This window comes from Arvicola amphibius, chromosome 15 (assembly GCF_903992535.2).
Source record: "Arvicola amphibius chromosome 15, mArvAmp1.2, whole genome shotgun sequence".
NCBI classification, from domain to species: domain Eukaryota; kingdom Metazoa; phylum Chordata; class Mammalia; order Rodentia; family Cricetidae; genus Arvicola; species Arvicola amphibius.
In genome coordinates, this window is record NC_052061.1 from 41,027,360 (window position 1) to 41,045,744 (window position 18,385).

Here is an 18,385-nt window from a genome sequence, read left to right on the forward strand (position 1 = left end):
ACCTCAGAGAAATGGAATCACAGCATACATGGCGTTCTGTCTGATTTCATATATGGCATCCTGGTTTCAAATTTTACCTGTGAACGGCTGCTACAAATACTTTTGTTCATAGCTATGCAAATGCAATCTGATGGTCGGAATGCCATCCCTCATCTTGATTATCTGTCCATTAGCTTGCCAGCAAATTTTTTCATGGACTTCTGTTTTCATACCTTTTGCCTGTCAGAATCATCTGTGCCTAGCAAATGTCTTGAAATAGTGTACGTCAGAATCGGACTATGATTAGCAAAGCAGGAAGCTGTGGATGGAGGGAACAGAATGACCTTTTCTCTCTACAGCTGCAATGTGACCTTGAACCATTAATGACACAGCTTCTCTGTCGATGAAGGAGTGAGGGGGCGCTGATCCTTTCCGGACGGACGGACTCCTCTCCTTCCCGAGATAGCCAGAGGTGAAGGGGGGGCAGGGGTGGCCTTCCGAGAAAAGGAAGTGGTACTTTAAGATCAGCACGAGGCATCAGTACTGTTTGCGTGATTAATGAGTCCATGTAGCCCACGCTCTCATTTACTGTATCTGCGCCTTCTACGAACATTTCGTTTGGTGTGCTTCCTCTGGGTTTGAGATTTATGAGGGCTAACTTGCAGGCGATGTGCGCCTGGATTAAGGGAACCTGAGACTGTCTATTTATGTCTGACCCGAGGAGATTCCCTGTAAGCTGCTTATCAGCGGTGCTTGCTCAGAGCATGATGGGAAGATGGAGTCCTTTGGCCCCCTGGTAAAATCTGGAAGCCGCTCATTCCATTTTCTCTGCAAATTCAGGAAGTAAGTCCACCTGTATGTATCTGCTGACCGATCCACTTTTGTAAATGTAGCTTAAAAATACATATATGCTGCAATTCTCAATTTTACTTCAAACACCAAACCTTCAGTGTATAATCCAAGTATATTTAATTCTTTATTGTAAAGCATCATGTCTGAGCGAGGTGATTTTGAGGAATTTAATGTAACTCTTTACTCTTAATCTTTTTAAAAAGGCACTGTGAGCTGCAGTCTTCCTATTTGAACTGAAACTTTTTCATGCTGTAACAATTACCTGTCTCTAAAATCTTGAGAAACATAGAAACCCTGCTGCACATTTGTTTGCTAATTCTCCACCAGGGGGCACTGTGGTTCGACTGCCAGTTTAAACTGTCTATCTTCTATCGGTTTACCAGAAAATACACAGAAGCAGTCCTATCTGGAAGCAAACAGATGTCAATTCGGTAGTGTTGTCAAGTCTGTTAAACTTAGCCCACTGGAGATTAACATGCAATGTGTAATATGCATGTGCCTAACTGTATAATAAATAGTAAATCACATTTTTATGCTTTCTCTGAACTTGGAGGCTGCAAGTTATTATTTTTTTATTCCCTGGGCGTGATGAAATAAATAACCTTAAAATACGTTTTAAAGATGTCAGTCAGGGAGGGAGAAAAATGCTTGGCAACTGGGTTTGAAAGATTTCTTTTGTGATTAATTCTCTTGTTGAGTTTTAACGACTTTAAAGATATAAAGCTAGAAACTACAAAATTAGGCATGGTTAATAAATAACCAAAAAAACTGCGTGTGTATAGATGCACTGTGGAAAACCGAAATCAAATGCATCTCTAGTTTGTACTTGGAAATAGCTCTTGGGGGAGAGGGGGTAAAGTTTTAAGACAGTGAGCGAAAAGATTGCTTTGTTTATCCAGAAAATTCTTTCAGAGAGTGTTCTCTAAAATTCACATATTTACATTAAATTATTTTATGAACTAATGTTTATTATCAAGATAAGTATCTTGGAACACATTTGTCTATGTGGAATCTTTTGAAAGCCATTATAAACATCTGGTATTTTCTCCCACCTCCTTAGCCAGGCTTCTTTTCTGGCTCCACACAAAGTGCTTTGCTGATGATCTGCCCCTTCACACACTCAGAGCTGGGTTCTTCCAGACGACACAATTGTGTGGACCATGTTTCAGGAATACTACCTCTTTCTTCCTTCCTTGAACACTTAGAATTTATGAACTATGACCCAGTTTATCCTGAAAAGCTCTCTGTGCATCGAGGAGGATTTAAGAATGAATCCCAGGTCCCAAACAGCAAGGGTAAGGCCCGTCGTGGGGCCTAGAGCCTTGTCCCAGATGTGTGAGCCTCCCCTCCCCCATGGGAAGGCCAGATCCAGCACATCACCCCCCCCCCACACACACACACACACACACCCCTGTCACAGTCACAGGCAGGGCTGGGTTATTGACTTCCTAGCACATCTCAACTTGAGTTCTTAAGCCCAGCAGTTTAGAAGCCAAACACACATTAATTAATATGAATAATGACTTGGAAGAATCGTAGGCCCCCAGAAGAAGAATGTATAAATGGACATATTTGCACACATGCTTTTGTGTCCAAAAGGAGATAAATGGTGTGTTGAACACAATCCCGTCTCCTCTGTGAAGGGCTATTATTGTCCCTGATTTTTCCCCCCGATTCTCCTAAATACAATAGGCCAGGCACATTTTACATCAGGCAGCTCCCCACCCCAATCTCCAGAACTTTAAAGTTAAAAGAGCCTTTAAAAAACCCAAAACCCAAAACACACAGGTCTTATTTCTGAAAGCTCTGGGGTTGTAGATGGAGTCTATTATCTGCCTTCCCTGTGGCTGGGGAGCAGAATAGCATGCCCTTCGGTTTATATTATTTCTTCCCAAATGAACACGCTTGCCAAGTGTTCAAGGCAACTTCTGATTGGACCGCACTCTAGCTAAGTAACCGATTTTCTAGACGGAAGACGGTGTCCTGCCAGGCCCTGTCCACTGGCTCTCCTATCAGACCAGCTCTGGAAGAGAGCAGCATCAATGAGCTCACCCGTTCCTCCCTGGAAAGTCATCTTCTGTTTGTAAGGACTTGGGATGGGTGTGGGGTTTAGCTCAGGAGTCCCTGCAGTTGAGGCTACCCAGCGGGATGCCTGGATCCAGAGGCTGGCTGGCTAACCGCAAAGGTGACCTGCCTATCAAGACCAGGCCCCTTGCTTGCTCCAGCCCAGGGAAGAGACTGGGTCCTGTGGTTTGCAACACCCTCCTTTCCAGTCTTGGACAAGCCTCCCGGGCCTTGCTAGCATACACAGCATGCAGGCTGAAGGCTGGAAGGAGCCTCAAGTATTTGGCCAGGAAGAGGCAACTAATTCCAGCTGGCCCACGTGCTGCGCTTTAAAAAATTACCCAGATGAACTGATTTGGCAGAGAGTGGGTGGAGAGGACTCCAGGGCTCTGGGGTGGGGGTGTGGGTTTGTCCTCTCCTTAATCCTGAGCACTGTGATTTGGAGAAAGACTGGGCTGGCTGTGCCGAGCACGTTGCCTGGGCTAGGTACAGGAGGCAGGCGATGGTTTGGTAGGAAAGCTTACCATCCTGGCTTGGCCTCTTGGAGATTCCTCACACTACGAGATCTGCTTTAGTATCGAGTTGGTTTCTGTGTTAGAGATATGTCCTGGCCTGCAGGGGTGGTCCACAGCCAGAAACAAGAGGCTTCAAGTTTGGGGACGGGGCTTCTGTGTACGTGAAAAATACTACCGATGAACCCCAAGGCATCCGTCTAAATGTACTTGGACTCTCTGCTCTCTAGTTCTCTGTGGACTGACAGGCTGAGCTCTCTTGGCCCCTTGCCCAAGTGTGTTCTTGGCACATGTCAACATTGTATCTTACTTTTGCTTCACAAGCCAGTCTGCCCGGTGACTTAGCCACTCTGTCAAGCCAGGAATCTTGCCCCTGTGCTCCTAAAATTTTATTTTAACTTGGGAAAGAGAAGAAGACAGAAACGAAAGGGAATCTAAGTGTTCTCTATTTTTTATTTTATTCCTTCCACACCTGGCAGGGGGAGGGGGAGACTCAGAATCTCCACAATCCTATTACCTACCTGAATGACACAGGACCAGCAAGGAGCCAAGTGCCTCATCTCCACACCTGCCCAGTTCTAGCAATGTCGCACTCACTAGGTGGCTTCTGTAGAAGCTAGAAGCTGATTACTTAGGACTTGCCCGAGGCCTGTTTTATGCTAAGACTCAGGTCCTGTCTATTTTCTACCACTGTTGGACACATAGGAGAAGCAAGATCCTCCTAGCAAGGACAATGTTGTCTCAGATGAAGAGGTCAGCCCTGATAGTACTCTGGTATTTGTTCATTCAGCAGAGAGCAAATGTGTAGGTTGAACCAGTCATGTTCGGATGGTAAGAGAGTATTAGTTATTTCTCTCTGTGGGTTGCTTGTTTTTTTTTAAAGCCACAATTAACAGTAATAATATACGAATATAAATTTATTTTCTAGTGATTGGGGAGATAACTCAGCAGGTAAGGCACTTGCTGTATAAACATGAGGGCCTGAGTTTGGATCTCCAGAATCCATTTTAAAAACCGGAGCACAGCTACAACCCTAGCAACACAGAGACAGGCAGATCCTGGGGTCCCTGGATAGCCCACTAAGCTGAAATGGCAAACTCCAAGTCCAGAGATCCTGATTCAAAAGAAAAGGGGTGGGTGAAGAATAGTATACATCTAATCTCCACACTCAAATATGGCTGAGTATACCTGCATCCAGGCACACACATGTACTCACATCAAAGAAAACATAAAACTATGCTTTAAAAAAGCGAAGCCTGGACAAAAGCATTAAGAATACTTACTGTTCTTCTTTCAAAGGACCCAAGTTTGGTTCCAACACACATAGTAGGCATCTCACTACCACCTACAACTCTAGCTTCAGGGACTCTGACTTCCTCCTCTGGCCTCTGCAGACATCTACACCCATGTCATGCATACACACACACACACACACACACACACACACACACACACACACACACACCAGATTTTTGTATGTATGAGTATATTTGTGTGTCTATGTTTGTGTGACAAAAATAAATTTTTTGGCTAAGTGCTGTAGATTCTGTCTTAAATTCAAAGTATGAATTATCCCAAGGAACTATGGGTGTTTATTTTTAGCAGCTGATCATCATGACACACATTAAACAGAAAAAGGCAGCAGGCCAGCCCAGACAAGGACAAGTGACAGGACACTCTGGTTCCTGTCTCGTAGATGTGTTCCAGCTCTAACCTTCTCCGGGAGCACGGTGGGAGACGGCTTGTGTGGTTAGTCAATTAAATGCCGTCTATGGCGTGATGTACTGCAGACCCATGCAAACAGCCCTCAGCATGTCACAGTGGGGCTCTTATCCTTGAGGAAACAGGCACGTGGCATCCATATTGTAGACATCCTATTTGTGGCTGCACCCACCATCCTGTTGTGGTCCTGTGCCTAGTCAAACTTGCAAGATGGATGCCTCTTGATACATGCATATAATTGCACGTAGTGCCTTGGAATTGAGACACGGTGGAAGAGGAAACGCTCTCTACTTCTACACACTGTTGCTGCTGTTGTTATGAGGTGCCTACAGAGAGAGCAGTCCTCTACCCCAGTTTAATGAATACAGTATAGAAAAAGTGGACCCTCAGAATTTGTGCCAATTTACGCAGAAAGAAAGAAAGAAAGAAAGAAAGAAAGAAAGAAAGAAAGAAAGAAAGAAAGAAAGAAAGGAAAGTAGAAAGGAAGAAAGGAAAGAAAGAAAGAAAGAAAGAAAGAAAGAAAGAAAGAAAGAAAGAAAGAAAAGACACAGCCCCCTGACTGCAGAATGCAGTAAATAGCTCTGCAGAATGGACTGCCCAGCCAGGCCTTAGCCCCGACTCTCTCATCCTTTACACCCAGTGCCTATTCCAACTTTCAATTCTCATACCAAAGTTGTACCCTGGTAATGAGAGTAGATAATTCAGAATACCATTACATTGCTATATTTTCTTTTTTACAAAAAAAAATCTTTATTTTACTTTTTAAGTATTTGTATCCATGTGTGTCCATGTGTGCATATGTGCACATGAGTATGGGTGCCAGAAGAGGTCAGAAGAGGTTGGCAGATTTCCTGGAGCTGGAGTTAACAGGTGATTGTGAACTGCCCAGTGTGGTGCTGGGAACTGAGCCTTTGCAAGAGCAGCAAGTGCTCTCGACCACTCATCTCTTCAGCTCCATGCTTGTTTCTAATTTTAAAAAAATTGAAAGTCAACGATGTTTTGGAACTCTTAAGAAGTAGAAGAAAAGCTGAGAATCCCTTAAGGAAGTAGGAAGGGAAAACAGCGCCACAGAGAGGCTTCTCTGCCTGTAGGTGCCAGCCCTGTCAACAGGGGCTGTAGTTGACCACTCTGTACTGAGTGGAGTCTAATGCTGTCTCCACTGCCTTCTTCGTCAACTCTCCCAGACCCAGCTCTCTATTTTCTGCGGTTGCCTTCCAGGTGTAGATCACTGACTGGCTTGTGTACCAAAGGGTCCATCTTTCTAGGAAAACAATATGGAGTTTTGCTGGCAGAATTTCCGTGTGTGTGTGTGTGTGTGTGTGTGTGTGTGTGTGTGTGTGTGTGTGCCTGCCTGTAAGCTCTTGCAAAGTGGGCAGTGAGTGTATCCACTGTTCAGGGACCCCTGCATTACAATGACTTGGTACTATGCAGTAACTAAGATATTCAATTAATATCAGAGCTGAAGGCTTCCTGCATTTTTCTTTTCTGAATACCGCATTTAACCATCACCTATGCTTTTCTGCCCATGTCCAACCGTGTGGCCTGTGGGCCAAGTTGGGCCAAGGATTGGTATCAGTGCTGCCCAGCACAAAATCATAAGCACCCTTTAAAGATTTGGAGATAATGTTTTTGAAACTTTTGTACTTGATTGCAGGGTTCTCTAGCATGAACTTTGTAGATGACAGCATCATGTCACAATGTCGGAAGGTTGATCAAGAGACTTCCTAGATCAATTGCATCCAAATAGTGGAAAGAACAGAACATGTATTTACTAAATCAATGCTTCGGACCTTCCGTTTGAGGATATTGCCTTGATGTCTTGAGAGCAGCCATGACAGGAGTATTTACACCATGGGAATAGGCAAAACTACAAACCAAAACTTGATTGATTGCATTATTTATATGGTCTTGATGGAGAAAGTGATTGCAATGTTCCCACTGCAGATTAAATTGCAAGCTAACATGCCTGTATCTATCACATCATGAGTGCACAAAACACAAAATTAAAAATGGAATTATCCAGCGCAGCAATGAATTCACTTATACAACCAAAGAATGTGTGGCGTGCCAAAGGATGTCTGCCATTAGTGTTTCCCACCTCCCCTTGTCTATTAACTCCCGAGCATCAAGCTACATTCAGCTGGGATGCATTTACTCAGCAGAAGCCAAGGCAAAGCTCATCTCTGGATACAAGTGTTTGTCACAGATAAACAAAAGCGTTCCTTGCACATCAGTTGGCTGTGTGGCATGTATAACAAAGATTTTTTTTCCGAGTTTTTATTGGTGAAGGCCGTACCAGTTGTCCTTTGCACTAGCAAATGTGTGAAGGCCACGTGTGCCTGCTTGTATACACTCCTTCATTTTTTGAAAGCCAGTTGTGTACAGTCATCAGAATATTGAGTCCATTTTAAGTTAGCTGCCTGACTGAGAAAATACCTGAGGGCTTGTGATCTGGGAACCATGAAACAGCGCTGTCCCCAGCACCAAGATGGTCCTTGGTCATAGGCACGGATCACCTGAGCTGTGGTAACGTGTCCAGTAGCAAACTCACCCCAACTCATGAACGCTCAATGTGGCCCATAAAACCATTAAGTCTGAAGTCCCAAGGTGTTACTTTTCAGAGAGCAAGGATCCTTTATGGCTGGCAAATTGCAGGTCCTCCCTCCCTCCCTCCCTTTCTCTTGATATTTACAGCCCATCTAGCAGCCTGCACGGGATTCGGGAACTATCAGAGGCTGGCTCCTCTCAGCACCCAGGCAGATAATTGCCTGCTGTCCCAACACACAGGTTGCCGTAAGTACCAGCAGTGAGCATTTCTGTTCACTTAAATCAAACCTGTAGCAAGGCCTTTTGTCCAAACATTCTGTCCTTGAAGGACTCGAGAATGATACAGTTCAGAAATACTCATCCCACACAGAAGAGAACTAGTTGACACCGTGATGCCCCACAGGCAAGAACTACGCAGGCTTCTAAGACATGGTAGCATGTCTGGTTTTTAAGGCTATGTATATTCATCTCTGTCTGTGTGCTCATGTGTGCATGTTTGCATATTTGTATGCCATGGAGCATACATGTGCAGGTCAGAAGTCGGCTTCAGTATCGGCCCTCTGTAACTCCCACCAGGCTAGCTGGCCTATGAGCTTTCTAGAGAGTCTCCTGTCTTCACCCCCCATCCCAGCACATAGCACTGAGGTACAGACATGTGTTATCATGGCCAGTTATTCATGGGTTCTGTGGATCTAAAAAATCTAAACTTAGGCCACCACCCTTGTGCAGCAACTGCTTCACCTACTGACTCCTCTTCCCAAACCCAGCCATCTTTTCTGCTCAGGTCCTATTTCTCAAACCTGGTGACTAAGTAATGCCCAGGCCCCTGTAGGAAAAAAAAACAAAACAAAACAATGATTTTGAGCAATTACTCACCCATCCTGCTTACGTATTCCCATACATTTCTTGTTATTCTGGGTTAGTGCTGCATGCAGACAGAGGTTGCCAATAAAGTTTATTGTAGGAGCCAAGTGTCAATATCTGTAGTACCCCCCGCCTAGGGTGCTTGTAATTAAAATGCCACAGATAGTCTGGGAGAGGCATGAAAATTTGATGGCAAATTGATTTCAGGTTCATCTTGAAGTTTGTCCTCAGCTGGACTCGATACTCCTGGCAGCTGTGGGATGGCTTTTGTCAAAAGAGCCTTCGAGAATGAGACAGAGATGTCTTGCTCTGAATATTAAATACAGTGTTCTGTTTATGACAGGTTATGCTTAGTGCTGAACTGTGCAACTCCTTCTCTCCCACATTCTTGTCCAGCAAATGGAGGCGATTGGGTCTCAGGACTACATTCTCCACATGAAAAGAAAGAGCAGCCATCCTGACGGGCACTGGAGACAGACACACGGACTCCACGTGTACAGTCTTTTGTCCAAGGTTCTAGAGTTCACAGATGTAACTTGCATGGGGTTCTACACAACTCTGGGCATCATGGTCGTCAGGGTGTTATGGCAAGGAATGGTCCCCCTTTAGTATCTCTCAAAATAGTGTTCATTTGAAAAAAGAAAAGGTAATAGAAATGAATGAAAAACAAGACGAACAAAATAAAACAAGGCCAGGCTTTAGTATTATAAATTGCAAATTCCTATAAATTTGTATGTATATATCACATTTTAAAGGCTACTCCCCATGTACTGTTCATACAGAAATATGCTACATTGGTAGTTATTAAAAAACACAGGCTTGTTTCTAGAATTTAAATTTGGAAGAGGTTAGTGGGGGAAAAAAGTGTTTTCAGTGTTCCTAACTTAAAGAAAGAAAGAAAATAGAAAGGGGTGTTCTTAAGTAAAATTAAATGTGTTCAAGAACACCAGTCTCTAATTCAAAATTCTTTGGTGATTACATTTACTTAGGAGCCAAGGCATGATTAGAAATAGAATTTAAAATGACAATATTTGTAACCCCAGTAGCCCAGACACTGAGAGAAACAATTAATAAATGGGACCTCCTGAAACTGAGAAGCTTCTGTAAAGCAAAGGACATGATCAACAAGAAAAAAAATGGCAGCCTACAGATTGGGAAAAGATCTTCACCAACCCCACATCAAACAGAGGACTGATCTCCAAAATATACCAAGAACTCAAGAAATTGGTCATCAAAAGAAGAAATAATCCAATAAAAAACGGGTACAAAGTTAAACAGAGAAATCTCAACAGATGACTCTTAAAGTGGCTCAAAGACACTTAAGGAAATGTTCAACATCCTTAGTCATCAGAGAAATGCAAATTAAAACAACTCTGAGATTCCATATTACACCTGTAAGAATGCCCAAGATCACAGACACTGATGACAGCTTATGCTGGAGAGGATGTGGGGTAAAGGGAACACTCCTGCATTGCTGGTGGGAGTGCAAGCTGGTACAGCCCCTTTGGATATCATTATAGTGATTTCTCAGAAAATTAGGAAACAACCTTCCTCAAGACCCAGCAATACAACTTTTGGGTATATATCCAAAGGATGCTTAATCATACCACAGGGACATGTGCTCAACTATGTTCATAGCAACAATATTAGACATAGCCAGAACCTGGAAACAACCTAAATGCCCCTCAACCAAAGAATAGATAAGGAAAATGTGGCACATTTACACAATGGAGTACTACATAGCAGGGAAAAATAATGACATCTTGAAATTTGCAGGCAAATAGATGGATCTAGAAAACATCATATTGAGTGATGTAACCCAGAAAGACAAATATGATGTGTACTCACTCATAAGTGGCTTTTAGACATAAATCAAAGAAAAACCAGCCTACAAGTCACAACTCCAGAGAAACTAGACAACAAAGAGAACCCTAAGAGAAACATGCATAGACCTAATCTACATGCGATGTAGAAAAAGACTAGATCTTTTGAGTAAATTGGGAGCTTGGGGATCATGGGAAAGGATAGAAAGGGAGGGGAAGAAATGGAAGGGAGTGGATAAAAATATATAGGTCAATAAAAATAATTTTAAAAAAGAAACAAAAAAGAATAGTTGGGGCTGGAGTGATGGCTCAGTGATTAAGAACATCTCCTCCTTCTTCTGTCTCTCTTTTTGGTTTTTTTGAGGCAGGGTTTCTCTATGTAACCACCATAGCTGTCTTGGAACTCACTTTGTAGACCAGACTGGCCTCACACTTACAGAGATCTGCTTGCCTCTGCCTCTTAAGTGCTGGGATTAAAGACTTGAGCCACCACTGCCCAGCTACAGAGAGAACTCAGGTTTGACTCCCGGAACCTGCATGGCAGCTTATGACCATCTGAAATTGCATTTCCAGGGATCTGATGCCCTCTTCTGACAGGGGCACAGGCATTCATGCATGCAAAACAGTCATAAACATAAAATAAAATAAATAAATCTAGTTTTTAAATAAAAAATGAACAATATTCAATCGAGCACATTCATTCATTCATTTAACAACTATACTTGGAGTTTTTACTCTCTACAAAGCAAAACTGCAGGAAAAGAGATCTGTGAATATTCCCTGAGATGCCTGTCCTGGGCTACTGTGCTCTCATATGTATGCATGTATAGTAATACAATATTGTATACTTCATAGAATGCAATGCAATATATAATACACACATATTTAGAATTTGGAATTGCTTGTCGTAGTTTGGATCCTTTCCCCACCCTGCCTGCCCTTCAGGCAGCCCAGTACTCAGCTTGACAGGAGAGAGAGAGATGGGGTAGCTCAGCATATGCTCCTGGCCCATCAAAGCTGCTCGTCTGGACATTCCAGAGATATTTATGGATCTTTTATTAGGACGGTTTTTATGGCCCAAGATTAAAAGGTAAAGTTAAATAGTAAAAGTAATGAGCATACGCCTTCAGAGGCTCCAACTGGTTTGTGTTTTCCTTCCTTCTGCTTGTCATGGCCCATTGCATTCTGATGGTCACATTAAGGCGGGTGGAGGGCTTGAATCATGTTTTGGAAAGAGACAGGTCTGTGAATCGACAAATTAACAAATTATACCTCAAGATGTGACTTGTGGCTTCTATGGCTGCAGGACGCTATTCTCTTCAGACATGGAATGAGTCTACTGGTGTCAAGACTGGACACAAGATTTATTTGGGCAGGGTGAGGAATACCTGTGAGGTGAGGAATACCTGTGATCTCAGGACTCAGGATACTGGAAAAAATGAATGACTATGGTAAGCTTGAATCCAGCCTGTGCTATGTAGTGAGTTCAAGACCAGCCTGAGGATATGTCTCCATAGATAGATAGATAGATAGATAGATAGATAGATAGATAGATAGATAGATAGATAGATAGAGATAATAGGGAAAGATAGAGATAGATGATTAGATAGTAGAGATAAAGAGAGATAGATGATATAGATAGATATATAGATGATAGAAAGTAGAGAGAGATAAAGAGAAATAGAGATAGATGAGAGAGAGAGAGAGAGAGAGAGAGAGAGAGAGAGAGAGAGAGAGAGAGAGAGAGGAGAGAGAGAATTTGCTCACAGAAAGCAGGTCTTGGGCAGTGTATCTGCATCCTGTATAGAGCACTGTGGTCCCTCTTGTGCCCCATCAAGGCACGGGGCTCCCTAGTGTCTCAGTTACCCCACTGTAAGGTGTTTGCTTTGGAGCCTGGTAAAGCAAAGCTTCCTGTAAGGATGACTGAATGATCTGCAGCGGATGGCAGGATTTCCTGGCATTCTTCCTGCGGCCCTTTACTTACCATTTACACCTGCGCCTGTGCTTGTTCATTGTGTGTTTATGAGGATCAGCCTTGTCCAAACCTCCTGGGTTCTGAGAGAACGCCATCTTCCAAAGTTCTGTCTGCACTTGGTCCCACTTTACTTCTCTTTTTATCCTTCTATGTGGGACCCGGCCTTTTTGAGAACAGTCATTTGGAAACTTGCATTGATGCACGTGGGCCTGTTACACATCCTAGGTCCCACAGCACCGCCAGGAATAAGCTTTACTCTGTATGAAGGTTTTAAGGAAATCTGTACAAAAAGTGGGTGGCACGATGTCACCCCATTTACAGCGTTCCCTGGCATCTCTCTTCATGGAGCCCTCAGACTGCGGCAAGAGGCAGTCGGAGTGACGATCCAGTTCAGCAAGATAGCTCAGACGGTAGAACATTCTAGAAGGAGCATATTTTGATGTCTTTACTACTGCACTTGCTTTGACTCCCTCTTTTAGTAATTAGATAATTATGTATAATTAGCACATTAATTATGTGCAACAGCTGCAGATGCGTGTGTGTGCTTGAGAGTGTGTGCGCACATACCACTTCTTGAAACCAGCATGTGAGTTCACTAATAGACCCATCACAGTTTTCTCCTTGGCATATTTGCACTATTAATTTGTTTGGAAGAACACATATGCGTGTATAAATATGCATAGATGCATATGCATATGTAGCCAGGAGATAAGCAGATACAAGTCTCTTAGTAAATAAAAATAATATAGCAACCAAGTTGCAGTGAGCCTGACTTCCTCATGGCTACCCTGGTGCATTTAGAGAAAGTGCGACCTCCCTTCCCCCTTGTCTCTTGTCACAGGTAGCACCTGCCTGACCGACATCACCACTTGTACCAACCACGTCATTGCTTGTTCCGGAGCCAAATAGAGAGGCTCCAATGCCCTGAACCTCAGTGAAAGGCCTGTTATATATTATTAAGTGGAATGATTAATTTAAAAGTACCAGAATGTAGTGGTTTCCAGGCCATATAAAAATGCAGGAATAGATAATGTCATAGATAATGCCACCCCCAGCCACTGATGAGATAAGTGTGATGTGCCCTGCTGTGTAGGAGTCGGGGATATGACTCTGGGAAGACAGGTGTAATTTGTGTTGTGGGAATAACAGATAGCCTGCCGTTAATTACCCCTGCCTGGGACTGGAGCTAGTTAAAGTGAAGACAGGAGTTTAGATCCCCAGTACCCATGCCCATAGCTGGATGGGCATGCTGGCCCACCTGTACTATTTCACCCCCAGGAAACAGGGATCCCTAGCAAGACCATCTTGGCAAATTCTGAGTTTGATTGAGAGAACTCAACTTCCGGCCTCCACATGTGTATACACACAAACACACACACACGCACACACACACCTACCCACATGCTGCAAAGCATTTGAACATACACATGAAAATGATGGGGGACACATTTTTTTCTGTTGCTGATCATTTTCTGCAATGAAAGTCACTGTTATAGAAAAATAGCCTCACATTGGGGGTAGGACTAAGATACAATTTTTTTGCAAGGCCGGGAGAACGTAGTATGGTTTCGCTCACTGCACACGCACCCGGTAAAGTGGCACGGTGTTTGAATTTGAGAACATGCTCAGATGAGCAGCAAACTCTCCTTGTTCCTTTACCTTTAGTGATCACCTCCCTTGGAAGGACGCTGTGGGACTTGGTGCCCCACCGGCTCCCAAGTCCTATCTGCTGCTGCCTTTGCTGGTGCTTGGAGAACTGGAAAATTACCGGCAGCTTGCTGATATCCTGGTCACACCTGCCTTTGCACCTGCCGGCGGCTCAGCGCTTGCAGATCCAGCTCCCCTGTGAAGGTGGCTTTGTGGAAAGGGCCCTTCCCAAGGAGTCAGCACATTCCTGTCAAAGTCAGCACACACCATGTCAAAGTGCCCCAGTTTGGGCAATTTGGCAAAGTTGAAAGACTCCTGCTGGTGAATGGTCTCTGACCCAAAAGACCGTTGTGTCATTGGGTTCTCTTCTTATTTCTCTCCTCTCCTCTCGTCCGTCCCCTCCTTCTATTAACATTTTCTCACAATTAAGGGAGTAGATGTGCTTAGCACAGTCAGGGACCCCATGGCAACAGTCAAGGACACATCCCCTGGGTTTTCCCTCCTCTCACAGTCCCCAGGCTAGCCATCCCAGCTGGTCGTGGCCCAGAGCTGAAAGCCCCCTCAGTCCCGTCCTGTCATTCTTGCTGTTCGCCATCCCCTCATGTTTACCTGTGCTGAACCTGTTTGCTGTCACGTTTGTGCACCAGAGACTGATTCTCGCTGCTTGTCTCTCTGATCCCCTCCAGGTCAAAGGACACAGAGCCTTCCAGCACCTGCCTACCTTCCTGTAGCTGCATGGTGCATCCCACTATGGCTATTTCACTTTCCTTCCTGTGCTGCATGGTGCATCCCACTATGGCTATTTCACTTTCCTTCCTGTGCTGCATGGTGCATCACACTATGGCTATTTCACCTTCCTTCCTGTGCTGCATGGTGCATCACACTATGGCTATTTCACGACACATTGCAATTCTTTAGTATCCATTTTCAACTCTCGTGTTCAGAGATTTGGGGGGCACTTGGAAGCATTTTGTGAGCTCAGAGTCCTTCTACAGACTTAGAATGTTGGCGATGTAGACTTAGCTTGTCTATGCTCTTGTTCCTTAAACGCAATCCTTCTGTTTTGTACATGTGCCATCTCCATAGATTCCCCCAAACTCTCCCCATGGGCCTGCAATACACAGACACACACACACACACACACACACACATACACACACACACACACGCACGCACGTACACGCACGTACATACACAAATATGAATAGGCAAATGTCCAGTTGAAAGAATACTTACTTAGCATAATTTAACACAAACATTTTCCTGATGCTACTTCCCTTTCAATATTAAAAAAAATCAGAATATTAAAAAAAACTGAAGAAAGGCATCTGACTACCAGGACAAGAGAGGTGTCCATGTTTCATCATTGAACTTGAAGCCAAGCTGTTCCACCTGCAGCTGAGAAGTATAAGCAGCCGATGAGGGTTCATATTGTTGCTAGTTCTTGCTGTCTTTTTGAACGCATGGGTCTGATTTCTGAGAAACCATCTTTTCTCCTCCCCAGTAGTGGTGAACTTAATTTAATTTTCACTACGTTATGTGTTGACTTTATATATTTCTTAAAGTTTCACACACATACACAAATCCTCCATACATTTCTTATTTAAGAAATTGGGGTGGGCACCCTTCAAATATGAACCAGATACCTTATAATATTTAAATCTTAGATCATATTTTTAGTAGTGTGAATGATACTCCTGAAACTGACGTGGTATGGAACTTCTCATCTATTATTGAATTACTTTTCATCCAACAAAATATTTATCAGATGTAACTGGACACCAGAAGCCTTTTCCCTGCTAGACTAGCAAGTCTCACACACATGCCCCATGAGCCTCCCTTCCTTCATGCGCACACTGCTCTTAGTTTCCTAGTGTATTTTAATGGGTTAAGTATCCGCAGAGGAGTAATAGGATGAGCCACTGGAAGTTGCCAGAACTGGAATTGTTTCGGGCTGTGCTTAAGTGTGCATGTCTTGTCCCACTCTTAGTATATGTGTTTTGGGAGGACGTGGTATCATAATGGCGTTTTAACAAATGTCTGCAGAATTGTATGGGATCCAGCAAAGTGGGGGAGGGGTTCCAAATGGATCTGATTTAACTGTCGTGCTGTTGTCCAGAGAGGGCAAACACTGAAATATCCCCCTGCACTATTAACATCTGTCAAAATCCTCTGCCCTCCCAGGATGCTGGGCTGCCCGACTAGACACTGATGGGAAACTGACCAGGATGCTTTCTTGTTTATTCCTCTTTCATCAGTGAGCGAGCATATAGGTGAGATGCCGTGAACCGATGAGGGACCGCCTGCCTTTATCCAGTGTGCTTCTCCTGACTGGCTAGACATCCTTCAGCCAGGATATTAAACTCGTGGGGCCTCCGTTTCCCCTTCTCTTGCCCAGGAACTCTAGAATGTACTTTCTGATATTGTGAGGCACGTGAAACAAGTCCTTAAAGGGCCTGGCATGGTGCCTTTTAATTGGAGTTTAGTATGTGGCAGTTGTTGCCAGTTGGTGTTTGCTGTTATTAAAGTTATGTTTACATAAAATGCGCACAATTCCCACAGGAGTCGTTTTTGTGGTGTTGTTTCCTTTTTGCACAAGTAGAAGCTTGCAATTTTAATATCAACAAGGCATATTCACAGGGCACCAAGATTCCATTCATTTAAGAAAACCATAGAAATTCAACTGTATACCAGGCACCAAGGAATGTCCTGGGAAAGGGGCTAGCCACGTATAGAAGTCCCTGTCCTCACAGGAAGTGTGTCTTCTCCCTCAGAAGGCCTCCATTTTGCCTGACCAATGCCTGCTCCCTGCCAAGGCTGGGTCTCCTGTAGCTGCAAGAGAACATGTCGCAGATGCCTTGCCTGTGACTTCACTGTGCATGAAGTCGTGTTGCAGCCCAGTCCCGGGCCCTCCGCATGTGCTGTGCTGTGTGGTGCTCATCTCCAGCACTGTGGTGTGCAGACACACTCCTCTGCAAGGTTAGCGAAGGTCGAGTGTGCCAGGCGGAAAGTTCATTAGGAATTCTGAGTGGGGTATCTCACTGCTTGCCAAGTGTGAAGTTGGAAGTCTAGTTTGGGTTGAGCTGTTGTTCTCATCTAATGTTGCAATTTGATGGTTATGGAGGCAGAGATTCTCTTTGTAGCAAGCACAGGTGACCCTGACCTTTATCTGTGTGCCACTGACTCTTCTCTGAGACAGGAGTCACAGCTGCCCAAGCGTGAGAATTAAAAGTGTGCCCATGCTTAGGAGAAGGACATCTGAGACTAGGTGAGAGCTACCTAGCATTTTGCAAATTGTTTTTCTTACTAACAGGGCATTGTTCTGATAATAATTTTGATCACCTCTTGGGGTCAATCTTTTTGCTCCTTCTGCCTTGTCTATGTCAAACCCCTCTGTGTAGGAAAACAACTCAGCAATCTGTTTGCTTCAAACTTCTTGTGTGTTCCTATTATGTGTATAAAGCATATATTGTATATGGGTATGTGTGTATGAAACACTCACATGCACACACAAATTTATAAATATGAACATATTTGGACATATATACTTAGGATATGCTATGATTGGAATGTTTATATCCTTTATTCAAAATGATGGGTTGAAATCCCAGTATCCATGGGAAGAGGATTAGAAGTCAGAGCCTTTGGGATGTGATTGAGTTGCAGGGTGTAGTCTTCAAGGAGTTCGCCCCTCCCCCCCACAAAGGCGCATGGAACATACTGGAATAGGAAGTAGAAGAAGTCAGAGAGGACTGGAGCCAAGGTTGTCTTCTGAATATGAAAGAACCATTGCACTTATGAACTATAGTAGCTAAGACTTGCCCAAGTCTAACCAATCAACTTCCCAGCATGGACGAGAAGAGACACCTGAATCCCCATGCCTAGCTGAGCAGACATTGGCAGTCAGTGGCTACTAGGGGAGGAGGAGTCAGTTTTCCTTGGGGGTGTGGTTCCTGGGGTTTATAGGCAACACTCATTAGAATCATTGGAGTATGAAGAAGGGCATGACATTGGGAGGAAGGGAAGCCTGGAGTGGTATCTTGGAAAAACTGGAAGTAGGGAACATAGGTAAATGTGATCAAATACACATATCAAATTCTCAAAGAAAACATAATTTAAAAAAAGAAAAAGAAGTGGGAGAGAGATCCTCCCCTCTCCTACCGCGTGGGGACACAACAAGAAGGTGCCTTCAGCACGCTGATAGCAGACCTCCCCGGACACCTTGACCTTCCCACACCCTTATGGCAGAGCCTCCCTCGACACTCAGCCTACGTCACTCTGGCCTTGACATCCAAAGCTGGACACACATTCACGGTGTTTCATCACAGCGGTTTGGATGCATTACGATAGGGCTCTTCTGAGACCCCTCCCCACCTGCTTGGTGTAAACTGTGGGGTCTG

General features: G+C 44.0%; 1 protein-coding gene across 3 annotated transcripts in view; it reads left to right on the plus strand.

Moving 5' to 3' along the window:
• The window catches only part of Wwox (WW domain containing oxidoreductase), an 884,382-nt gene that overhangs the window by 334,889 nt on the left and 531,108 nt on the right, over positions 1–18,385 (plus strand). The window contains exon 9 of one of the 3 annotated variants that reach the window (XM_038312890.1): positions 8,884–9,593. The exons of the other annotated variants lie outside the window; for them this stretch is intronic. Coding sequence (XP_038168818.1) covers positions 8,884–8,979 — 96 coding nt within the window. The 3' untranslated portion in view covers positions 8,980–9,593. Of the gene's footprint in view, positions 1–8,883; positions 9,594–18,385 lie in introns of those variants that run through there. 3 annotated transcript variants of the gene reach the window in all.